Source organism: Peromyscus californicus, unplaced genomic scaffold (assembly GCF_007827085.1).
Source record: "Peromyscus californicus insignis strain IS unplaced genomic scaffold, ASM782708v3 Scaffold_5__1_contigs__length_169319896, whole genome shotgun sequence".
In the NCBI taxonomy this organism is placed as follows: domain Eukaryota; kingdom Metazoa; phylum Chordata; class Mammalia; order Rodentia; family Cricetidae; genus Peromyscus; species Peromyscus californicus.
This window is the reverse complement of record NW_026294573.1, coordinates 64673739-64700288: the sequence shown is the minus strand read 5'-3', so window position 1 is coordinate 64700288 and position 26550 is coordinate 64673739. Positions and strand designations below refer to the sequence as shown.

At 43.9% G+C, this 26550-nt stretch overlaps 1 protein-coding gene across 1 annotated transcript; it reads left to right on the top strand.

Moving 5' to 3' along the window:
- The first annotated feature begins 23114 nt into the window (after positions 1-23114).
- Positions 23115-24717, top strand: Rraga (Ras related GTP binding A). The gene has a single exon (XM_052716351.1). The coding sequence runs from the start codon at positions 23372-23374 to the stop codon at positions 24311-24313; it is 942 nt and encodes a 313-aa protein (XP_052572311.1). The 5' UTR covers positions 23115-23371; the 3' UTR covers positions 24314-24717.
- Positions 24718-26550: the final 1833 nt, after the last annotated feature.

Below are 26550 nucleotides of genomic sequence, written 5' to 3'. Positions count from 1 at the left end.
GAAGTTTTTGTGAATACAGTTCTCTCCTTCCACCTTTACGTGGGTTCCAGCATATAGTTCAGGTTGCCAGATCTGCATGGCAGGTGTCTTTACTGCTGAGGAGCCACCTCGATGGCTTGTAAAATCCATTTCTAGATAAAGCAAGAAAGAAAGAAACAGAAACGCTTGATTCCTTAAGGTGCCTGCTTCAGGACTTGCTGTAGCTGACACCAAGAAAGGCTTCCAAGGCCTGAGCCCAGTTCAGCAAAGGCTTTAAAGTGGATACGAAGTAGGACATCACAGGCAAAGAAATGCAGGACATTCCAGCTTTGCAATGTAACACGCTTCAAAAAACTATACGCTGGTTATAACTTACAGCATGTTTCCCGTCAAAACATGCTAGCGTCTCTGGCTAGCCTGCAAAGGTGTCCTTCACATGAATGTGAGATGAGAGTCATGGAAGTGATGGGCGCAGCTTTTCTACGTGCTACCTGAAGGAGGTTACCAGAGGACTCTCAGAAAAGCAGGCTCACCAGTGGAAAAGGCTGATTCCACAGTAGGGGCTCCAAATAAATGGCTATGGTCTGAACATGTGTTTATACGTTAAAGATGCACACCTTGTGATCCCTGTAAAGTTCCTTGTTTTTTTTGCAAGCACACATGGATATCAGCTTATTCTTCATATTACATGTAACCACCCATTTTTCTTTGCTTTTCAAGTCCAATCATCATATTAAAATGAATGCTCATCTGCCTTTTCAGAAATCTGAGTTTCCAGTGTTAAAAGGGACCTGGAGACCATTTTGTCAAACTCCTGCCTGACACAGGATCCCTTTGTAAAATCCTAACCAGCCTGTGCTCAGCTCAGCGATCTGAGAAAGCCCCTGATGAGCTCCTGTAGTTCTAACTCTATGGAGTCTTTACTGACACTGATCCCAAACCAGTTTTCATGAAGTGACCACTCACTTGTTTCTCTCCCCTCTGAGCCACCTAGGACAAGCATAGGACCTCCCCTATAGACTACAACTTTAAAACAGGTCTTGACCTTCTGAGGTTTGAGTTTTATCACTTCTAGAAAGTATTCTCCATAACCCAGACATCCAGGTGATTTTGACCGGGCACTCTAGCTTGTCAAGATAATTTGAATCTTGATCTTATCATCTTCCATACTTGCTACATTCTTCCCATTTGGGGTTTTCAGCACATTTGACAAGGGTGCCCTCCTGTGTCTTCATCCAAGTTTTTATATATATATATATATATATATATATATATATATATATATATATATATATATTATATATACAATGAACAAGGTGAGTCCTATTGCCTCATACTGGAAGCACTCTTCTAAGTAGGTCAATAGCCATCAATGCTCTTTGGGTCCACTTGTTCAATGATTTGGGAATCCATCTAATTACACTATCATCCAACCAATCTTTCACTACCTATAAGAGTATCTTGGCAAGAGTCCTTGGAGGGCCAATTGATTCCTCTTCTGGTTGTTTTCCACCTCATGCCCTTATAAAGAGCAGCCCTGACCCGGCTCGTATTATATAACCCTAGGCCTCCAGGAACTCAGCTAACTGAGCCATGGGAAGGACCCTGGATGCCAACAGAATGATGAACTGACTAGACCAAGCCTCTTCCTTTTGGAATGGTGAAACAGAATAGTAAAATATAATCAATGTCTCCACTGGTCTAAAATTAGGGGCAATATGAAGCTGGAGCACCCACAGATGTTGATGTGTGGAGAAAATTAGTGTCCTGTGAAAACAGGCCAGACATGCCCAAAAGTCCTCAGGACCCATGAAAGATACATGTGCTAGCTGATCATTCAGAAACTTTCTGAAAAACATCTGTCCACCTCTATGACACAGTTCACTTTGTCTTCTCTTCCCAATAAGGTCACCAATAGAATCTCAGACACCTTTAGAGACTTGAGACAGAAATTATGAGCCTAGACAGTCACTATCATAGAGAGTGAAGGCAAATTCGTTATCTGAAGATCACTTGAGGTTTTTGAGTCAGGGTCTCTCTATGATGTTTAGGCCGACCTTAAACTCATCACCCTCCTGTTTCTGCCCCTTAAGTGACAGGATTGCAGTCAAGCACCCACATGCTCAGCAAGATAGTCATTTTTTTTTCAGTACCATGTATGGAACTTAGAGTCTTATTAATGAAGATAGCCATTTTTAAAAGCCTAAAGATGGGGCCAGCAAGACGGCTCGGTGGGTAAAAGCACTCGCTGCCAATGCTGATGACCTGAGTTTAGTTCCCAGATCCCACATGGTGAAAGGAAAGAGAACCAACTCTCTCAAGTTATCCTCTGACCTCCACACATGCACCGTGGTACATGCATCCACACACACTAAATCAATAAAATGTAATGAAATTTGTTGATAGGTAGTTCATCTGATTTCAGGGTATTTAAAAAAAAAGAATAGAACTCAAGGATGTTGAAGGCCCTGAATAGACTGATAAGGTTTACAATTCATCAAGCCCAGGGAGAATGACAGTGTTCTCCGCTCACCATCCCCTGGTACTTTCCCTATGCCCCCACAGCTGCTCTCCGAGTTAAATCGGGATTCAAGACTGAACCGTTCAGCTAATTCTTTGCTTTTCATGGTGAACTCTTGTTCACAGGTGTTCGGTAGATTTTTTTTTTGGAGAACGGAGTGGAAATGCACCATACTTGAAAGAGAAAATAGGTAGTTGCAGGAGACATGGTGACTTTTAAAAATAATCATCCTGTAAAGGGTAGCATTTCTGAAATTAAGCCATTGACCAGCACAGATGAAACCTAACTCGTTTCTGACATTACAAATTCAATTTGTTAACATTAGAATGAGAGGCTTTCAGATAACTGGATATTCAAAATATATGGATATATTTGGCTAAGTGGTTAACTTGACAGCCACTTAGAAATACTATCCTTCCCCTTCGGAGCAGTAATCACAGAAACCTTAATGTAATTTTGAAAGAGCCAGTTTTTTAAAAAAGGAAAAGGTGATAAAAGAGAATGGTAAATTGTGCTCTGCCGTGAGGATGGCTTTAATCCCCACAGTCATTGATTTTAAGACTTGAAAAGCTCTAACCCAAATAGACATTTCACTGAGTGTTTGTTCACGTCAATCTGAACTTGTAAAGTATAGTGACTATTAGGCTCAGGTACAGGCAGTCCCTGAGAGTGCAGAGGGCCTGCCAGTGTGTAAAAAGCGAATTAAACCTCACAAGTCAGGCCAGCAGGATGGCTCAGCAGGCAAAAGCTCTTGCCAACCAAGCCTGACTTCCCAAGCTCAATCCCCTAAACCTACATAAAGGTAGGAGGAGGGAGGAACACCACAAAGCTGTCCCCTCACCCAGACATAAAGTAATTTTTAATTGTGCTAAACCTTCGTCAACCCTTCCAATCTGCCAACTATAACCCAGCCCTCAATCACTGAACTACAATCCCTCTGACTGAACTTCTCTGTGGAGCATTTCTCACTATCTGCCAGTTCATCAAATTTACTCCCCTCTGCAGCACACGCAGTCTCCTGAGAAAAAGGTGGTGTTTTCCTCTCTCGGGGCTTCATCGCCCAGAATACATTTAATAACACTTGTTAGTTTCAACTTCCTAAGGACTCTCTGCTTACTTTACAGTGGTTCCACCCTCATGACAGTCCTATGATGCAGAGTCTACTCCTATGCCCATTTTACACGAGGCACACGGAAGTACGTGGTCGACGCGGTACAACCAGGCTGTGGAAAGGTAGGATTTGAACTCATGACCTGGTCCAGCATCTGTGCTTTTGATCTGTATGCTCTGCTGACCTCATAGCAAACCATCACTCCATTATTAAGAAAATGGAAGCTGAGTGTGGTGGCCCAATGCCTGTAATCTCAGAGCTCGGATGGGAAGACCCACAAATCTCCCTCCCAGGCATGGGAAGGAAAGAGGAGGGAAAGATAGTCAGAATGCTGATACTATACCACAGAGGCAGGTAGGGGCCCTGTGCATGGTACCTCTGGCATAGTCTCCCTCTTCCGGGACCAACACCTTTAGCAGGTGGCTTGCCCCACCTGCTAAGCACCACCTTTCCCTCCCCCACCCCTGCCTTCTCTGAGATTAAGGCTATCACCGCTACTGTACAAGGACAGCACAAGGCTAGCAGGAGCTCACAGTCAGGCAGAGCAAGATTCAAAAGCTGGGGTTCCTGGCTGCTTCCATTTCCTGAGTATTCAGCAAGTCCCTTTTTCTTCCTGTGGCCTCATCTCTGAAGCCCCCCAACTTTAATATGTTGCCCTCCTGTGTCTGAAGGTTCGCTGCTTTTCCTCTTTTAGACATGTCATCTTCCCAAACAAACTACAAATCCCCTGAAGGACTCCATCTCTGACCATCAGTGATGGGAATGGAGTCAAAAGCTACCCACCCACTAAGGAAAGTGGGTAAGGTGGCTAGTAGAGCAAGGAGCCAGCTGCAGAGAGGGGATCTCCCAAGGACAGGGAAGAGGAAAGACGGGGAAAGGGTACTCAAACACATCCATTCTCAGCCTACATGGTAGAATAGAGTGTTTTGACCAATGCTCTTAGAACTAGTACAAAGCTGTGGCCTATGCCCTTGGTGTAAGTTGACCGGTAACACATAGCCTATATCCAATACAAAAAGTGTATGTGAACAATTAAAAATCTGATATCTAGAAAGCCACATTTTTAAAGAGCCTATAAAGTAACAAGATGAAAAGTAGAGAAAACACACGATCAAAACACATCAGTGTTAGAGTGAAAGATTCCTCCCTTGTCTTCTACAAAAAGTCATCAGCAAGTATTTGTAAGCATTCTTTCTGCTCCTCCCTTCCCTTTCCCCCTCACTCAGAATTTATGAAGTCAATTTTATTTAAATTAAAAACAAGAATTCTTCTTGAAACATGTAATATCCAACCAAGTCCCCATTTTTTTTTTTTTTTTTTTTTTTTTTTTTTTTTTTGCCCTTCCTCTTAATTTGTAACAGAAACTCTAAGAAAATAAAATCTAAGGTTAAGGAAATTTCCATCAATGTGAAGAAAATATTTTCCAAAATTAAAATAACAAGTTCCTCCCTGGTTCACATAACTGATTTAAGTTGCAGATACATGGCTGCCCTGGAGATCACCTTCCTCCGCACGCTCCCAGAAACAGCCAAATCCACATCCTCCAAAGCAATTGGCCAGTCCTCTCTGGGGCTACCTTCTTTATGAGATGCTGCACATATAACCAATGCTACATAAATATTCCATGATACATTACCCCATGCTGGAATTTCCTGTAAGTTGCACAAAATCTTTTAAATGGTGCACAGTAAGCCATAAAAATAATCAGATATAAAAGTAAGCTATGTCGATCTCTTCGTTAACATCTACATTTCTTATCAATATTTTAGAAAAAGTAGAAGTACTATGTTCTAATCTCTAGAGGAAGATTTGCTGTTTATATTGCTTTACTAAAAAGCTTTTAGGATTGTTATTTTTTTACATCAGATAATACTCCTGGACAGGAGCCTTCTTATTGTAATCAATAGACAAAAAATGGCTCAGTGTGGACACAGTTCAGCCGTAGGGCCCTAGCCTAGGATATGTGAGGCCCTGAGTTTGGCCCACAGCACTAACAAAAATGAAGATGATGTATGTCAGGGACTAAAGAGATGCCTCCATGGCTAAGAGCATAAACTGCCCCTGTAGAGGGCCAAGAACAGTTCCAGCACTCAAACTGGGTGGCTCACAAACACCTGTTAACACCAGCTCCAGGAAATCTGATGTCTCTGGCCTCCAAGGGTACCTGAACTCATGTACACACACATGCATACATGCGGGTGCCCGCACACACACATACATACACACACACACACACACACACACACACACACACACACACACACACACACACATATGCACGCACGCACACACGCACACATACACACTTTTTAAAAAGTAAAAAGGGTATCTTTTTATAAATTTTTGTTTCTATTTTATGTTTGAGTGTCTATGCACCAAGTGGCTTTAAGAGGCCAAAGGAGGGTGTCAGATCCCCTGGGACAGGAGTTACAGATGGTTGTGAGCTGCCATGCGGGTGCTGGGAACCGAACTTGGGTCCTCTGTAGTAAATCCTCTTAACCACTGAGTCATCTTTTCCAGCCACTTAATTTTTTTTTTGCATTTATTTATTTATTTGTCTGGGGTGTGTATGTGTTGATGCACATGTGTGCCGTGGCATCGTGGCACATGTGTGGAGATCAGAGGACAGCTTGTGAGAGTCTGTTCTCTCCTTTCAGCATGTGGGCTCCAAGGATCAAACTCAGGTCATCAGGCATGACAGTCAAGCACCTTTCCCTGCTGAGCCCTCCTGACCACACTAAGCCTGGCATAGTGGTGCATGCCTGTAATCCCATCACAAGTTCAAGGCCAGCCTGGGCTACATGGGGAAACCCTGTTGGGAAGGAGAAGAACACAAAGAAGAAAAAGTGGGCCTGTATTATTTGAAATTACACCAGACTGAATTATGACACCTAGCCATATCTAATACACAGTTAAATGTGGACACAATTTCAACCTACTTCTTGTCCGAACTTAACAAGATACATCCCTCACCCTGAGCTCAGTGCTTCTGTTTCCGTACCTGTAGGCTAAGAGAGCCGAGGTCATCCAGGAGCCACGGCTCTGAGGGCAAGCTAACACCTGTGGTCCATACAGTCACTGTCCTGTCCTGACCCCCCCAGTGCTGATTTGGCATCAATTCCCAGTTTCAAATTGGGAAAGGACAGCTAAATCATCTAAAGAGCTTCCCCAGAGGAACAGGCTAAAGTGGACCAATGAAACCTCCTTCCTAAGTCATGGGTTCCCATGCTGACAACTACCATGATGATGAAAGAAATTGTCTGAATTTCTGAAAATCATAGAAATCACTCTGAACTTTTTTTTTAATTAAGAAAATTTTTTCATTCATTTTACACATCAAAGATCCCCCCCTTCCCTCCTCCCACCCACCCCCAGCCTCCCCTCACTCTGAATTTTCTACAGTCTATTAAGACTATAGAACATCCAAAGTGGCAATTTCTTGAAGAACAGGTAAAACTAGTGATTTTCAGCTGCAATTGGAAACACTATCCCCTCTTATGAGGTTACTTTACTAAAATATACCCACATGCATGTGTGTGCGCGCGCGCACACACACACGCACGCGCGCACACACACACACACACACACACACACACTGTAATTGCAGCTATGTGGAGATAAACAACAGCTGGATTTTTTTTTAAGTTGGCTTTACTGTCTTTCTGCAACCTATGAATGCTTACTTTTGCTTATTTGGTACTGATCATATTTAAAGGATTATAATATTCAATTGTAGAATCCCAGTTGCCAGTGTTTGATTGTTAAGGGAAGCTATGGAGTGTGTTTTGTACAGTGAAGTATGTCTGGTTTCCTTAAGCCAGCAAAGCTCACTAACAAGTGTTACGAGTGGTAGGACTCTGGTTGTACATATTTGAAACACCTTCATTCTAATCTGTATTCAGCTCCTTGAGGAATAACACCTTCCTCAGCTCTGCTGGGCCCTAAACGCTGACTAGTTGCTCACTTTAGAAAACTTTAGATAACCCTATTTAAAAACTAAAAACAAAGTTCAAGGAACTTCAGAACTCCAAAAGGTTTTGTTTTCCACTTAGGTTAAGACTGGCTGAACCGGCGACAAGGATTGGCTGAGAAAAGACTGCCATCTTGTGGCTGAACTTAAGAACTTACCCTAAGGACTTGTCCTTTGGTGGTTCCTTCCCAGGAGACAGAGGCTCTTTCGGATGGAAGCCTTCTGCCGATGCTGAAGCCTTCCCCCCACTAACGAGTACCATGTACTATAGTTGAAAGCATGATTAAGGAGGTATCCATGGTGGCACATGCTTACAATCCCAGAAGTGGGAAAGCTGAGGCAGGAGGGTCACCATTTCAAGGCTAGCCTGGGCTATACCACAAAACTCAAAAGCAAAAAAGAGGCTGGGAATAGTGATACAGGCCTGTAATCCCAGGACTTGGGAGGTAGAGACAAAAGGAGTTCAAAGTCGTACACAGTGTGTTTCAGGCCAGTCTGGGCCACACGATACTCTGTCTTTAAAAAGAAAAGTGGGAGGGAGAGGGGGAAGAAAAGGACGAGCAAAAAGGGTCTTAAAGAAATCTTCACTCTAATAAATGTGGGCTTCCTTCCCTCCCTAGAAGCCCTGGTTCTCAAAAGCCGTCTCTGGATTAAAAGGAGGTGGTCAGGTGACTCCCTCAGACCCTCCAGTCTCCCCTCTGCTGCTGGAAGCTCTCTTCCCCAAGGGAGTTCATCGCACAGACCTTTCCTCCAGATCCTGCCTTAACTTCTCTTGAGGTTAGAAATGCCAAAAACTCTTGCCAGGCAGTGGTGGCGCATGCCCCAGCACTCGGGAGGCAGAGCTGGGTGGATCTTTGTGAGTTCGAGGCCAGCCTGGTCTACAGAGTGAGATCCAGGAAAGGCACAAAGCTACACAGAGAAACCCTGTCTCAAAAAACCAAAAGAAAGAAAGAAAGAAAGAAATGCCCAAAACTCTTGACTTCTCAACTTCTAGAGCTTGAGAAGCCCTATAAAATCCATTCTACCCAGCCATCCTCCAAGTGGAGCTAACTGGAGTGGGGGCAGGGAAGGTGCAACCTTGTCCAGCAGAACTTTCCGCAGTGATGGATATATTCCACATCTGCAGTACAGTGTGAAAAGCACTTAACTCACGTTTGGGTTTTTAGTGTGTGTGTGTGTGTGTGTGTGTGTGTGTGTGTGTGTGTGTGTACTCGCACGCGCGCGCACGCCAGCTGGCTATGCTGGCACACACCTTTATCCCAGCACTCGAGAGGCAGACACAGGTAGACCTTTGAATTAGAGGCCAGCCTGGTCTACAAAAAGAGTTCCAGGACAGCCAAGGCTACACAGAGAAACCTTGTCTCCAAAACAAAACGAAGTCAAAAAAAAGGTTTCAATCAAATGAAATTTCGTGCACATGCACCAGCTATGTAGGGTGGCATCTGACTGTACATCCTGAGCCTCTCCAGTGAGTGCCCCTGCCTTCCTGTCTAGACTGCATGCTGTGCAAAGATGGAACTCAAAGGCTTCAAACCCAAAGCTAAGAGCAGAGTGGGAGCCAGGGAGTGGTGAGAAAGGCCCCCCAGAGGAGTCCTAGAACAAAACTGAGTTTTCCCTAGTGTGATAAATTAGCCCTGGATGCTGCCAAGGTCCCATCTGACAAACTGTGACAGCAAAGGCCATGCTGTGTGTGGCAGAGTTCAGAATCCTGGGAAAGGGCGGGAGGTATCTGCAGACTGCTGACAGGACCTTCCTTAGAGATTGTTCATTAAGCAGGAGCAATGACATCTGTGTGAAAGCCCCCAGTCGACTCTCATGAGCAGCCAGGGCTGCCATCTATTCACTGACTCCCGAGATGTCCAAGGTTTCTGTTTTCAGGGTGTCCCCTTACCCTAGTCTCCCAAATACAGTAATCATGTTATTTCATGGAATATGCTACAGTTGGTAAACTCTTTCTCAGATCTCGGGACACTCACAGGGTAAGTAGAATCCATGTGCAGTACTGGCACACAGTATCCCTTTATTTATAATAGTCCCGTGAGGGAAATACTCTTAAAGAAATGGGGAGCAGTTTAGTTGCCTTTCCAAGATGCTAGAGTTAGGAACAACCCCAGAGCCCACCCTCTTCGCTTTGTCTTAGCCAGAAGGCTGGGAAGCAATTCCAGAGCCCACCTTATGGATTACCCCTCTGCTATCCCCTGGTTGGCCTGGTCCCACAGCTCTCTAGCTGTCCTGGGAAAACAGACAGAAGGACCATCATCTCAGAGACAGCAGCCCAAAGTTTCTCCCCAAATCCCTGCTTTCACTATGCTTCACCACAGCATGGTCCTAAAGGCAAGTGACAGGAAGCCATCCTGCCAAGCTTGGGCAGGAGACTGCAAAATACTTGCCCCTGTGACCCTTGTTCACTCCAGCATTGCACCAACTGGTACCAGTGCCTGTGCTTCCCCGACAAAGTACCAATTTTTGTAAGTGAGGAATCCACCCCCATCCTAAGAATCACAACTGTACTGGCCATCAATACCTAAGAAGAAATGATGCTAGCCTCTCAACCTGGCCATGATTTCTAGCCTGTCAGCATGTAGACAAAGCTTGACCAGGCCCACTCTCAAGGTCCCTGAATCTCTACCGTGCAGGACGGACCACAGAAAAACGCCTGAACAAGGGCATGCTGATTCAACACGTGTGCATCAAATGCTGGTTGACCCCGACACAGCCTAAAAACCAGAATCCAGTGTGATGCGCCTGGGGAAGCAGCGGGATGAAGACTCTGGGCTCCCTAGGAAGTGTGAAAATCGAGCCCCCCTCCTCAGATTGTCCCTGGTGGGGCTACCTTACCCGCAGGAGCACAGATCGCAGATGCACTTCCGCTTCACCATCCTTCACTTCAGAGCGTCCACCACCGCAGGGGGACAGCAAGCACCCGAGTCCCTTGGTAGATGCCGGGTTTGCTCAGAAGAAAACAGATGGCCCTTTTGCAAAATTCTGTAGTCTATCCCCTTCCTGAAGCTGTCCTTGCACCAACAAGCATCACCGAGCACAGACAGCTTGAGTTTGCCATCCCGGCTCACGTCTGCATGCTGGAAGCACGCACATGCCACCAGCAGCCTGGCCCCTGCAAGCCGCAGGGTCCAGGACTGAGTCCTCTGTGACCTTCACAGAGGAGGGCATCTTTGGGTGGCAATGACATCACAAGGGCCTCTTGTGAGGTCAGACCTCTCCCACTGCATCACTGGCAGAGCCAAGACAGGGACTCTCCCACTGGACCTTGGAAGGAAGATGGAGGACATGTTGGAGGGCTTTGGGAGAGCCTCTGGGTTCTGGAGTTAAACAATACCATGGTCACATAATGCAAAGACACTGCAATGTATTTTTTCAGAGTGGTGCTTGCCGTCTCTAGGACACATTGTACTCCTTAAGGAAATGCATGCCCTGACCTCCAGAATGTTGACCCCGAATCGCGTTTCCAGATCCTCGTGGAAAATCTGTGCCTTGGCTGCCTGGGCCTTGGAATTGCTCTCAACCACAGGCCTCCCTCCCTTCTTGAGAACAAAGCCATTTCAGAGGGCCCAGCCCTTTATTGCTCAGGTGGTTCAATACTGCTCCAGCTGCTGGGAATGATGCCTGGAAGTCCCAGCTTCTCAAATGTTAGCAGCATCAGAACCACCTGGCTTGATGAAACCCAGATTGCTAGGCCCCACCCTGAGTTTCTGTTGTTTCTGAGATCTGGGTTCCAGATAAGATGCATTTCTTGCAAGTTCTTGATGATGATGATGCTGGACCACAGCCCACACTTCAAGGACCACAGCTTTGAAGATTCCATTTTGCCCTTTGACCTCTCTCCCTAATAGCTAACCTGGTCCTGAAAACCACTGCATATATCTGCCCTGGAATCTCCTATATCAAATAACCCCTAATCTGAGCACAACATGATGGCTTAGGTTGTGATCCCCATATACAGGCTGAGGTAGGAGAGTTGTCAAAAGTTCAAGACCAGCCTGGGTTGCAAAGTGAGACTTCACTCTATTTCAAAGAAGCAAAAACAAAACTAGTCTGGGAATCATGTTTTCCCAAGATAGCAGCTTATTCTGATGATAAAGCAAGGGCAAGGGCCCCTGCTTTAGAGCTGGAGATGGTAGCATGTACCTAGACTCCCCACACCCGGGATAATGAGGCAAGAAAATCACAAGTTCAGAACCAGCCTGGGCTGCATAGCATTTTCCTTTCGCATAAGCAAACAGAAAGTACAGTAGTACATTCTACAGTATACTTCTACAGTAGAGTGTTTGGATTTAAACATATTGTTTTTCTTTCTTTCTTTTTTACATTTATTTATTGCAGGTTCTGGGTGGAGAGAGCCATGTGTGGCATGACTCCTGGGGAGGTCAGAGGACAGCCTGCAGAAGTTGGTTCCCTATGGGTCGGAGGGCTGGAATTCAGATCGTCAGTTTGGTCTGTAAGTGACTGAGAAATCGTGGACTGCAGCAGTGTTGAGTTGTTGTGTGGTGTTTTAAGTTTTTCTTCCATGCCAGACTAAAACAGAAGTCAGCAAATCATTGCCGGCTGTCCAAATTCAGTTGGTAGCTAGTTGGTAGGGCCACTGAGCTAAGAATGTTTGACATGTTTAAATGGTTGAAAAAAATTAAAATAGCATTACATGATCTGTGAAACATAAAATTCTAATTTCACTGTCTATAAAGATTTGAATTTTGTCACATGCTACAGAAACATTCCTGATTTTGCCTCTTTACCCACAGAAGCTAAAATATTTACTATCTAACTATTTACAGTTTCCCAACCTGGGTTAAAGAAAGTCAAAGACAAACTCAAACAGGCACAATGCTTAACAATCCTTCTTAAGAACAGCAAAGCTGCTTCTTGCCTTTCTGGTAAAGAGGAATGTAGAAATGTGAGATGGAACCGGGGAGGAAAGAGGCCTCAGAGAGAGAAATAGGAACTTTTGGAAACCAAACCAAAACCTGCACACTCTGCTCATTGCAAGGAGAGGGTCCACCATGAGCATGTGCACACACTGTTCATTGCAAGGACAGCGTCCACCATGAGCATGTGCACACACTGTTCATTGCCAAGGACAGGGTCCACCATGTGCACACACTGTTCATTGAAAGGACAGGGTCCACCATGTGCACACACTGCTCATTGCAAGGACAGGGTCCACTATAAGCATGTGCACACACTGCTCATTGCAAGGACAGGGTCCACTATAAGCATGTGCACACACTGCTCATTGCCAAGGGAAGGGTCCACCATGTGCTCATACTGCTCATTGCAAGGACAGGGTCCACCATGTGCTCACACTGTTCATTGCAAGGACAGAGTCCTCTATAAGCATGTGCACACACTGCTCATTGCAAGGACAGGGTCCACTATAAGCATGTGCACACACTGCTCATTGCCAAGGACAGGGTCCACCATGTGCTCATACTGCTCATTGCAAGGACAGGGTCCACCATGTGCTCATACTGTTCGTTGCCAGGGACAGGGTCCACCATATGCACACACTTCTTTGTCAAGGGAATCGTCCACAATATAGTTCTTACAAAGTAACTGGTGCCGGAGACTGGCACTCTTTTCACTGCCACCTAAACCTTGTATACTTATTCATGAACCTTCTGGCAGAGGTGAAGCCAAGTTTTGAGGCAAGTACCCATTGCCCCACTCACTACCTTCATGTGGCTCTTGTCATCCACAATGATCAGTTAAGGCGTGCTTTTTTCACTACAGTGAGTATAAAGTTGTGATGAGCAAAGGGACCTCAGGCTGCCCTTCCTCTACTCTGTCCTTTAAGTTTGTCAGGAGCTACAACAAGAGCAAACCAACAGTGCTAAAAAAATAGCTGGAGGAAATGAAGATTTGCAAAACAGTAGAGCATCTCCCAACTATGCTCAGAGGTGAGGGACCAGCGTGATGGCTCAGCGGGTCAATGTGCTTGGCATGAAAGCCTTGGCATGCCAGGGTTCGAACCCTTGAATCCATGTAAAGCTGAAAGAAAGAACTGACTCCACAAAGTTGTCCACACACCACACCACACCACACCACACACACAATAACTAATAAGCATTCAGGATCAGAGATGAGTCATTGAGCTACAAAGCTCCTCCACTTAGGAGGAGAAGGTACCCACCAGTGTGATCCTCCATCCTCTATATAAATTTCTACATCAGCCTCTCAGTGAAATAGTCCTTTAGAGATGAGAATCATGGCCACTCTCCCATCAGCAAGGTAGTTCATGATCAAGTTCTTCTCTGACACCACAGTGGCTTCCACTGTTCACAAGCAGAGACAGGCTTTTGCATTGTAGCAGAATGTACTCAATCTTTCAAATTCAAATGAGAAGGGCATTGTGTAAGAAGAAGAAATATAGGGCTGGAAGGGGAGAGGAAAGGACCCTAAGAACAGACTCTCTGCTGAGATTCCCTACCAAACAGCCTTTCATTTGTTGGGGGGAATTAAGCAAAGCCTCTGCAAAAGACTCCAGGAAGGTAGCACCTGGTTCCCCGAGCCTTCATCCTGAAGAGCTCTCCTTGTGCTAGATTCTCTGAGTCCTCACTAAGCATTATAGCTGTATGGGTATTTGCTGAGAGCTGTGCATCCTCCTAGCAAGTCATCAGACCTGAGAGTGGTCAAGACCTCCTCAACAAAATGCAAAACAATAACCATTAGGGGAACAGAAATTGTGAACTCAGTGAGATCCCACTACACATCAACAGGAATGACTGCACTCCAGAATTGCCGCCAAGGACAACAAAGAAGTACTGAATCCCAGCTTCCTAGCTGGAGCATCACATGGTTCAGCCATTTTAAAAAAGACTTCGTTGAACTCCAACTATAATCCATGGCGATATGATAAGATATCAGAGGTTATTCCAATTTTTTTTGTATGTGTTAAGACTTGCTTTGTAACCAAGTATATGGTCAATTTTGGAGAAGGTTCCACGAGGTACTGAGAAGAAGGTATATTCTTTGGTGTTTGGGTGAAACGTTCTTTAGATATCTGTTAGATCTATTTGAGTCATAACATCTATTATTTCTCTGTTAAGTTTCTGTCTGGCAGAACTGTCCATTGGTGAGAGTGGATTGTTGAAGTCTCCCACTACTAGTGTATGGGGTTTAATGTGTGATTTAAGCTTTAGTAATATTTCTTTTACAAAAGTGAGTGCCCTGGTATTTGGAGCATAGACTTTCAGAATTGAGACATCATCTTGGTGGATTTGTCCTTTGATGAATATGAAATGTCCTTCTCCTCTTTTAATTTTGGTTTGAAGTCTATTTTGTTAGATATTAGGATAGCTACACCAGCTTGCTTCTTAGGCTCATTTGATTGGAAAATCTTTTTCCAACCATTTACTCTGAGGTAATGTCTATCCTTGACATTGAGGTGTTTCTGGCATGCAACGGAAGGATGGATCCGGTTTTTTTATCCATTCTGTTAGCCTGTGTCTTTTTATTGGAGAATTGAGTCCATTGATATTGAGAGATATTAATAACTGGTGATTAATTCTTGTTATTTGGTGGTGGTGGAGGTGGTGGTGGTGGAGGTGGTGGTGGTGGTGGTAGTGGTGGGTATAGGGGGGTATGTGTGTGTGTGTTTCCCTTCTTTGGATTTTGCTGATATGGGATTATTTATTGCCTGTGTTTTCATGGGTGTAGCTAAATTCCTTGGGTTGGAGATGAATCTAAGCCCTCTACATATATGTGACAGTTGTGTAGCTTTATCTATTTATGGGACTCTGAACAACGGTAGCAGGGGCTGTCCCTAATGCTTTGGCTGCCTCTTGGGAACCTATTCCTCACATTAGATTACCTTGCACAGCCTAAATACAAGGGAGGTGCTTAGTCTTACCCAAACTTGATATGCCATGCTTTGTTGATAACTATGGGAGGCCTGTCCCTGTCCAAACAGAAACAGGAGGAGTGGATTGGTGGAGAGGAGGGGAGGTCGGGAGAGGAAATGGGAGGAAAGGAGGGAAGGGAAACTTCAGCTGGGATGTAAAAAACACTTATAAATAAAATTTAAAAAAGAAAATACTTTGGCCATTTCCTTAAAAGTTACACTATTTATCATATAACCCAGAAATTCTATTCTTATTTATCCAAGAAGGATAAGAATTATGTTCATAGAAAAATTTTAATAAGTTAATCTCAGCACTCAGGAGGCAGAGGCAGGTAGATTTCTCTGAGATTGAGACGAGCCTGGTCTACACAGTGAGTTGCAGACCAACCTGGGCTATGTAGTGAGCTGGACTACAAGCATGTCTCAAATGAATAAATAAGAAGATCCTGTTGGATGGTTCAGTGTGGTAGATGTACTTGCCACCAGGCCTGTCAACCTAACTTCAGTACCCAGGACACACATGGCAAAGAACTGGCTTCCACAAGTTGTCCTTGACCTCCTTGCTGCCGTCTCAGAGACGAGAAGAAAGAGAGAGAAAGAGAGAGAGAGAGAGAGAGAGAGAGAGAGAGAGAGAGAGAGAGAGAGAGAGAGAGAGAGAGAGAGAGAGAATATCGAGCGAGCCCTGTTTTGAGCATTTAGGCTCAAGATTTCTCTCTTATCCAAATAAAGTGGCTGACTCAACACATGTCATTCTTTTCTTTATCCTAAATGCCACTAAAATAACCGCAGTGTGATGAGAGGGTAAATTCTAAGATGGGATAAGCAATAAGATACATGGGAACAGAAAACAAAGAACAGCAACTGACTGAGCTGATCACAAAAGCAGAATCCTGAACCAGTAGTGGGAAAATCCCAGAAGACTATTTTTTCCACAGAACAACCAGAATGCTGAGGAATTGAAGGCTTCACTAGGGATTGTAAATGAACACATGGAAAGAAGCTGTGTAATAAGCTGACTAGCTAATTAACCATCAATGCCAGGGGGTTCCAGGGCCTAATCACAATTTATCTTGGGCAATCTTTAGCCTTCTCATTCTTTGCCCCATTTGTATTGTAACTAACATCCTGACAAGCAGATAAAAACCTTTTTGAGTGTTAACAAAATCCTAGTTTTCCATGATTAAAAGCCTAATGGCGTTTTCAGACAGTATCCAAGCCCTATAGCAAAGCACTCCCATTTTGCTGTAACCACCTCTGACATTTTCATCAATGTCTTTTTTTTAATTCCTTGATTTATAACTTTCTTTATTCTGTTATTATAAAAATTCCAGGAAACTGTTTCCACCTTGAACATTGTATTTGGGGATACTTAAATCTATATTCCAAAGCCGTAGCCATACACATACGGTCCAGCATAAACTATCTCTTATTCCTTTGAGGTGAAAGCTCACACACACACACACACACACACACACACACACATACACACACACACACACACACACACACACACACACACAATTAGAAACAAATCTTTAAAAATTAAAAATAAACCAATCAAAGAAATAAGATCAGATGCATACATCTTAAGGCAGTAACATACGAACTATGAAAAATCAAGACAACATAACTTCCTCAAAATTCATTAACCCTATGGCAATGACATCTAGTAAGAAAGAGAACACAAGGACCTCTGTGCTTCCCACAGCAGAGGACAGCCCCAGGGAGGGGCATGGTGCCCTGGGGGCTCCAGGAAAATACCATTGTGTCATATCTGGAACTTGGCTCTTTATTCATTTCCTTTCTGGGACTCCCATCACAACTAAAAACTGGTATTACCCCTGCTTATACTAGCAAATGACTTAAGGAATTTTGCAATTTGTGTAATATTAATCACTTTACTGAAATCCCTTACAATCCACGGGGTCAGGCTATTGTAGAACGACACCTTCAAATACTTAAATGGCAAATATTAAAAATAAAAAGAAGGTATATATACTCACCTAAGTCCCCACAAACTATGCTACATCTAGCTATGCTAGCTTCAAATTTCTTTACTTTAAAGGATAATGCTTCTTCTACTGCCCAAAAGCATTTTGCCCTAAAGGAAACACAGCCTAAAGTATATGTTTAAGTGGAAAGATCTGGAAACTAATCAATGGAGAGGGCCCAATGTTGTTCTAACATCAGGGCAAGGTTATACTTGTATCTTTCCAGAAAATGAATAAATTCCCAGATGTCTCCTGCTCCAATGCATCTGACCGGGACAGCATTCCAGAGACCACCAATCAAATAAAACACCCAAAAATAGATTTCAAACCCATCAAGAGGAGATTTTCCAAGCAGAAGAATAAGGTACTGACCTGAGGAGATAACAAGGACACAATACTACTGACCCCAAAATGCTGCTGTTATGTTTACTCACTATATTACATGTTAATTCTCAGCTTGTCTGTTTTTTGGTTGTTTTTGTTCTTTTGTGGGGCCCACCACCCAGCTCCCAAATAAATCACATGTGGAAGTTTACTCTTAATTATAAATGCCCAGCCTACCTTGGCTTGTTTCTTGCCAGCTTTTCTTAACTTTAATTATCCCGTCTAGCATTTGCCTCTGGGCTTTTTCCTTTTCTTATTTCTGTATATTTTACTTTCACTCTTACTCCATGGCTGGCTGGCTGGCTGGCTGGTTGGCTGGTTGGCTGGGTGACCAGGTGGCCGGGTGGCCGGGTGGCTGGATGGCCGACCAGCTGGCTGGCACCAAGCGTCCTCCTCTCCTCTTCTTGCTCTTTCCTCTTCTTTCTTTTTCTCCTCTTCTCCTTCTATTTATTCTCTCTGCCTGCCAGTCCCGCCTACCCTTTCTCTTGCCTAGCTATTGGCCGTTCAGTTCTTTATTAGACCATCAGGTGTTTTAGACAGGCACAGTAACACAGCTTCACAGAGTTAAACAAATGCAACACATCTCTGCATCATTAAACCAATGTTCCACAGGATAAACAAATATAACACATCTTAAAATAATATTCCACGACACTTGTCAGTGCAGAATCCAAATCCTTTTGTCAGTAGGGGAATAAAAGGCTGTAATAGAAGACAATATGATGCTGTTTTCCCATGTTAAGGATTGTTTTTAGGCTTTTTTATTGTCAGCCCCAGAAATGATTACTGGAATACAAAGAGAGGCCTCAACAATGGTCTGTATGAATAGTAAAACTACTAGTATTACAACAAAACAATGAGAAGAAATTAATCAAGAGGTGGGTGAACTGAGGACCACAGTTTCACAAAATAGAACTACTTTAGATCATCTGTTGCGCAAGCACAATCTTGGGTGTCATCAATTCCCTGGCATGAACTGCTTTAATGTGTCAGATTTCTCTCATACTAGGGATGGTCAAATTAATGATCCGCATAAGGAGATAAAATCTCTCAAGTGATCTTTGAATGGTCATCACGGTTAAGGTGGCTTTCCCCTTTCCTTGGTCCTCTGTTAGCTATTCTTATAATTCTGTTATGTTTGCCTATGCAGTTAGACTAGCCGTGCGGGTAATGAATTCAACCTTGACCTCTATTACAGCCACAATTTTCTTTTTAAAAAATAAAAAGAGGGGAGGATGTAGAAGGCATGAAGGTCCTTGTGCTCACAGATAAACACTAGGGGAACCAGGAATGTTAAACACACAGGGTTGTTCCTTCAAAGGGAGGGATGTATAACCGACCTGTTACCAGCTCAGAAGGCTGGGAGAGAGATGGTTAACAGCCTGTTGACCTTTGTGCTAGCTGTGTGTGGCTCGGAGCACAGCAGATCCTCCTCCAGGTCCTTATCATGAGCTTGTCAATCTATAGAACTATCTTTATGGAAAGTGTCACATGTAATCAATCTATAGAAGCCATCTTTATTGGAAGATGTCACATGTACAAAGAGTTCTGAAGTTGTCATGTCATAAGCTTTATTGTGCACACAGGATTAAGTTAACTGTCACCAGGAAAGTTTTCACCAAATTTTGCTGTGCTTAAATATGCCCCAAATAAACTACTCAGTGTCAAATTCCCAAAGTTTGAACCAACACCAGCTATTTAGCCATGTTGAAGCAAACTACCTCTTGCAGTCCACCAATCATTACTTTGCTGGTCATGGTGGTTGCAGAGACCCCCGAAAGAGATAAATCAAAATAACGATTATAAGCATGTTCAAAGACATAAGCAAACCGCTGGATGACATAAGAAAGACAATGGGTGATGGAAAAAGAATTCAACAGAGATAGAAATACTGAAGAAAAACAAATTTGAAATATGAAAGTAAAAAACATAATAGGTCAAATAAACTGTGGAAATTACCAGCAAGAATGGATGGCAGAGGACAGAAAATCTAAGCTTGAAGACAAGATGGAGAAACCAGAATAATCCAATGAGGACAACAATAGAATAATAAGAAGGCTCCAGTGGGAATCCAAGATTTACATGATACTATGAAAAGGCCAGATTTATTGGATTACAGGCATAGAAAAAAAGAGAAGAATCTCATTCTAAAGACATGGAAAGTGTTTTCAAAAGAATCAAACAAAAAAATTCCCAGATTTATGTAGCATGAATCTTAAAAGGTCTTATTAATAAAAACAAACCTGGATCCAGGTACTGAGGTCAATGCTGCAAGATCAGAGAAGCAGAACAAGCCACAGCTACCTCACCTTGCCAATTCCTCTGCTGATCCTGTTTCCTCAGACTGGATGCCTCTCAGCTGAACTGTGCTGCTCAAAAGCCTAAAAGCTTAACCTGCCTAGTTCCTGGTCCTCACACCTTATATACCTTTCTGCTTTCTGCCATCACTTCCTGGGATTAAAGGCTCACTTCATGGGATTAAAGGCATGAGTCACCATGGCTGGTTGTTTCCAGTGTGGCTTTAAACTCACAGAGATGGATCTCTGCCTTCAGAATGCTAGGATTAAAGGCGTGCGTGCCACCATTTTCTGGCCTCTGTATCTAGTAGCTGTTCTGTTCTCTGACCCCAGATAAGTTTATTAGGGTGCACAATATTTTAGGGAACACAATATATCACCACAGATTTAGGGAAAGAGTTGCCAGTCCAGATACGCAAGGCATTTAGGACACCACACAGACAGATCAGAAAAATGACTCCTCTCACCACATTATAATTAAAATGCTAGGAACCTGGGAGAGAGTTCAGCAGTTTATCAACATTTCATATTCTTCTAAAGGAGTCAAGTTCCCAGCACCCAACTAAGGTGGCTCTCCCATTGCCTGAAACCTCGGATTCAATGCTCTCTCACACACCTGCACACATGTGGCATACACTCACACAGACACACAGGCAGACACAAAAATAAAAACAAAATAAATCTGAAAAAAATTAAAGCATTAAATATACAGAACAAAGTATATTGACTTTTTAGATGTATGTGTCTACTTTGGAATACCTATCAAACTCAGGAAGCTAAAAAGGGCCCACATAGGGGTGAGGGTTCTTAATGGATGAAGGTGTAATGGAATACATGCAATAGGAAAAGAGAGAGGGAGAAATGCTGGAGGTTAAAAGTTTAACCAGTGATGGGAGTAGAGGTACAGGGTGAGGAAGGGGTGAAGAGTTTGTTGACCAAAACTAAGGATGTAAGGAAAGCCCTTGTATACACACACACACACACACACAAAACAAAAAAACAAAAAAACCTTTAATCACTGGTACACAGCATGAGTGGACAATACTTCCTCCAGAAAATGTGGGTTGTTAAGAAAGAATCAGTTCCAGGCATAGTATCAGAGCCAAGAAAGGTCCGAGGCTCCCAAAACAACACAGGGTATTGCTATCACTCTTGGCTGGAACTGACCTAAAAACTTCCTCCCTACTGGCTAGTTTTCATAGTGCCAGAAGGTACTAAGCAGGTTGCAGGGGAAGAAAAGTCATCAGTGATGTTACCCAGTGGTGAACCCTGCATGCTACAGTATCAACTTGCCAGCCAATATAGATACACACATATATATGTATATATCATATATATGTATACACACACACACACACACACATATATATATATATATATAAAATAACAGCACAAAAGTTATGTGGGTGGTAACCAACTGCTTTTCGATTGGAGTTGAAGCCTGTTCCAAAGGAGAGAATTCATGCCTGATAAACTGTAAACTTGAGGGATCTACTACTGAAATCTTGCTAAATGAACGTGTCAAACTCTCTTCTAAAAATTTGTGTTTATGCACATAGATTAGTGCTGCCCTCAGCCACAAGTAGAGAAGATTCTCTCTGCAGTGGACAGCAGTTAATGCAGAGACTCATAATTGGTCAAAGTACTAAGAGTGAGTGATTATTGAATGGCCAGCCTTAAATAAGACATCTGTTTTAAAACACACACACACACACACACACACACACACACACACACACACACACACAAATGTATTATAAGGAGCAATGATCACTTTTGAACTTTCTTGCATATGTTAAATACCATTTATATAAATGGGTGTTTTGCCTGCATGTGTATCTGTGCATCACGTGCATGCAGTGCCCATAGAGGTTGGAAGAGGGCGTCAGATCCCCTGGGACTAGAGTTACAGTTTCAGGGAGCCATGGCAGGTGTTGGGAATCAAACCCAGGTTCTCTGGAAGAGAAGTGTGTGCATACACACGTGCCTTTGTGAGTTTATGTGCACCATATCTGTGAAGGAGGCCATAGAGGCCAAAAGAGGGGTATCATATCTGAACCCTGACCCTCTACAAAAGCCGAGAGTACACTTAACTGCTGAGCCATGTCTCCAGGCCCAACGTTCAATTTTTGAGTGAATGGGTGAGGAAATGTCTTTACTGGTACAGTATGGTACACAGCCTGAAAATGGCTTTACAGTAGTGTCCTAACTTAGGAATCTGAAGTGCCCTGGTGACCTACTGATTCATCCTCAATGTGCTGAATGCCACTGATTATCTCTCCTTGAAGATCAAAAACAGAGCTCTGCGTTTGAGGGAGGCAATGTAACCTCAGGCTAAGCGAGCAAACCCTGTAAGTCATGGAGACCCTTTAACCTCCTACGGTTTAATTTCCTCACTTGAAAATGGTTGTCCACACGGTTAGTGTGAGGATGTAGCTAATGCATGGTGTTCCATATTACCCTCTCCTCGGGTTCTGAATTCTAATTACAAATTCTCTAGTCGGAGATTATGAAAAAGGAACTCGTCTGGAAGTAAAAGGGGGGACTAACAGAACTCGGGATGTCTCCTGGTAAGGGTACTTCCCAGCCCCGGGCAGTTACTTAGCTTCTCGACGCCTTTTTGACGTTGGTTTTCACTTGCCATCCCTATGTGGGCTGACAAATTAGACCTTGCCTCCCCCTGCCTGCTTCTTACGCACATCTCTGGGGGAGGTGACTACGGCAGTGGTCGTGTGGGACTTCTGGCCACGCGAGGGCAGCATTCCCCCTGCCGGGCTCGCTCGAACCTTCCTGCAAACCCCTAGCCCAACCTGAACAGAACAAAACACCGCAGTGGGCGTCCCCTTTCCTTTCAACCCGCTGTGCCCGGCCACGACCAGCTTGCATTTAAGAAGCCGTTTCTCAGAATTCCACCGACTGTCAAGGCTCAGCCCGACGTTCTCGCGAGGCCACCACCGGAAGTGGGTGGCGGCGGGAACTCGGAGTTCTCGCGAGATATCGGCGGGAAGTGGGTGGCGGCCCGGCCGGAGCTGATCGCATCACTAGTCGGCTCTCGCTAGCTCGGAGCGGCTGCAGCCATTGCCTCCGGCGCTGTTTTCTGAGGACTCGCCCCGCAGCGGTCTCTCCTGCCCGGAGCTCGCGCGCTCGGCCTCCCGCTGCCCGGCGGTGCCCGTCGCCCAGCCCCCGGAGCCGCCGTCGCCGTCCTCGGTCGGTCCGCCGTTAGGCCGCACCTCAGGCCCAGTCCGTGGCGACGCCGGCAGGTGATGCCAAATACAGCCATGAAGAAAAAGGTGCTGCTGATGGGGAAGAGCGGGTCGGGGAAGACCAGCATGAGGTCGATCATCTTTGCAAATTATATTGCGCGCGACACCAGGCGCCTGGGTGCCACCATCGACGTGGAGCACTCCCACGTTCGATTCCTGGGGAACCTGGTGCTGAACCTGTGGGACTGTGGCGGCCAGGACACCTTTATGGAGAATTACTTCACCAGCCAGCGGGACAACATCTTCCGTAACGTGGAGGTTCTGATATACGTGTTTGACGTAGAGAGCCGCGAACTGGAAAAAGACATGCATTATTACCAGTCGTGTCTGGAAGCCATCCTCCAGAATTCACCTGATGCCAAAATCTTCTGCCTAGTGCACAAAATGGATCTGGTTCAGGAAGATCAACGTGACCTGATTTTTAAAGAGCGAGAGGAAGACCTGAGGCGTTTGTCTCGCCCGCTGGAGTGCGCTTGTTTTCGAACGTCCATCTGGGATGAGACGCTCTACAAAGCCTGGTCCAGCATCGTATATCAGCTGATCCCCAACGTTCAGCAGCTGGAGATGAACCTAAGGAATTTTGCCCAGATTATTGAGGCCGATGAAGTTCTGCTGTTCGAGAGAGCTACGTTCTTGGTGATTTCCCACTACCAATGCAAAGAGCAGCGTGATGTGCACCGCTTTGAGAAGATCAGCAACATCATCAAGCAGTTCAAGCTAAGCTGCAGTAAATTGGCCGCTTCTTTCCAGAGCATGGAAGTGAGGAATTCTAACTTCGCTGCCTTCATCGACATCTTCACATCAAACACGTATGTGATGGTGGTCATGTCAGATCCATCCATCCCTTCTGCAGCTACTCTGATCAACATCCGTAATGCCAGGAAACACTTTGAGAAGCTAGAGAGAGTAGATGGCCCCAAGCACAGCCTCCTCATGCGTTGAGTAATGCCAAATGCTCCTTAGTAAAATGCTGAATTACCTTTTTGTTTTTCTTTGCATCCCTGGTTTTTGATATTCATGTCGTGTGCTTAAAAGTGAGCTTTGAAACGTGTGCTTACTATCCCATCTCTTCCCTAGTCTTAGCATTGGACGCTATTTACTCAGCTACCCAGTAGAGCTTCAAGACGGCCTTTATGAAAAGTTGGTGTGGTGTAACACTAAAGTAGGTGGTTTGTGTGTGTGTTCTGGTTACCTGGTTATAATAGATAAGAATATTAAAGCAGTTATCTTCTGTATTATCAGATCACAAAGGTGGAATGTTACTATTTTATCAGCAAGATATTAAAATGTATTTCTAAATCCTTGGTTTCAATCATGAATAAACATTTATTATTAGCAATTTAAAATACGTTGTTTGAAATAATTAAGTAAAGATTCTGATTATCCACAAGTACTGTTTAACTGGCAAACTTCCCATTTTGCTAGTGTGGCCTCCACCACTCTGGCAGTGCTTCTTAGCAGCTGTAGCAGTGGTTAAGACTCAAAGGACTGGAGCAGTGACTCAGTGGTTAAGAGCACTGTTTTTCCAGAATACCTGGGTTCGATTCCCAGGATTCCCAGCACTCACATGGCAGTTCACCGCCATCTCTAACTGCATTTGTAGGGGATCTAACACCATCTTCTGGCCTCTGCAAGCACCAGGCACAAAACAGCCATACACATAAAAAAAAATTTTAATTAAAAATTGGATTCAAGGACTGGATAGTCATATAATGTAGCTCAATAGCAGATGGCTTGTCTATCGATGCACAAGATCCTGGGTTCAGACACTAGCAGCACATAAAAACGGAGTAGTGGTGCATGCCTGTAATCCCAGGTGAAGGCAGGAGGATCGGGAGTTCAAGGTCATCAGGAAGTTTAAGACCGGCAGAGATAACATGAGACACCCCCACCCCCGACCCACTCAATGGTAGAGTGCTTGTCTAGCACATGTGGAGCCCTGGTTCTGATCCTTTACTTGGAAGTTGAGCAAGACATTTGATTTCACTGTGCCTGTTCCCTTGTTTGTAGGTCCAATAAGAATACCATGACTGCCAAAAACTAACACAGAAAGCATCCAGAGTCGTGTGCCTGTAAGCTTTGACCAGAGCCATTCCTATGACTGCATGTGACATCTGGCTAAGTGTGAACCCTTTAAATGCTGGGTAGTAAGTACTTGGCATGCATGTATTTTAATTTATTAATTCATGAAGAAACTGGTGTGACCTTACTCAGGTGAGACACTTAGGCATTCTTACCAGACCCTCTGTCCTTCCTGTTATACCCCGCCACCACCATTAACAGAAAGGTTGTTTCAAAGAATAAACAAAAAATAAAAACCTAGCTTTTGCTAGGCATGGGCTCATTCCCTGTAATCCCAGTATTCAGGAGGCTAAGGTAAGAAGATAACCATGAATTTAAGGACAGCCTGGGTTACAGTAAGGTCTTGCCTCAAAAAAAAAAAAAAAAAAAAAAAAAACTATCATTTTATGTATAGATATTATCTCTTCATGTAATTCTAAATTCATAAACTGAAGAAACCAAGGCCCCAGAATTAGTATTTTGCCATTTGTATTTATCTGGAATTGCATGATACTGACCAGATTTGTAGATCACTTACTTTGTGGAAAAGGATTCTGAGGTGCCTAATGTGCATTAGTCATATTATATGGTAAAAACAATACAGACATAAACTGCACCATTCCAGTTCTAATAACAGCTTAAAGGCTGTGTTGAGTAGTTTCTTTTATAGCAGAGCCTTCTGATCAACTTGGAGCTTTTCATTTTACAAATGAGGCAATACATGTAAGTGATAGGGCTTTAAATTTTCTAAGGCTTTTTACATTATTTACTAAACACTAGCAGTGGGTATGATGACAGGTTCCCTACCCATGAAAAGCAAGAAGCTACGAAATGCATAAACTAGGCATGGTGTCACCACCTTATAATCCCAGCACTCAGGCAGGCAGCAAGAGCAATTTAGGCCACCCTGGGCTACACAGGAAGTTCCATGCACCTGCCTCAAAAAAATAAAATCTGCTGTAATAAATCTAGAGTCTAGGGATTAAAATACCAGTAACAAAGTACTCTTACCTGTATCACGGAGCCTTTCAAATTATTTTGATCAAATTGTACTTTTATATGTGATAATTTAATGGTCCAGGACATAACTCTTTTTGAAATACAGAGAATCCTAGACA

Coding starts and splice junctions, on each gene's coding strand:
- Rraga (XM_052716351.1), top strand. CDS start 23,372: ATGCCAAATACAGCCATGAAGAAAAAGGTGCTGCTGATGGGGAAGAGC.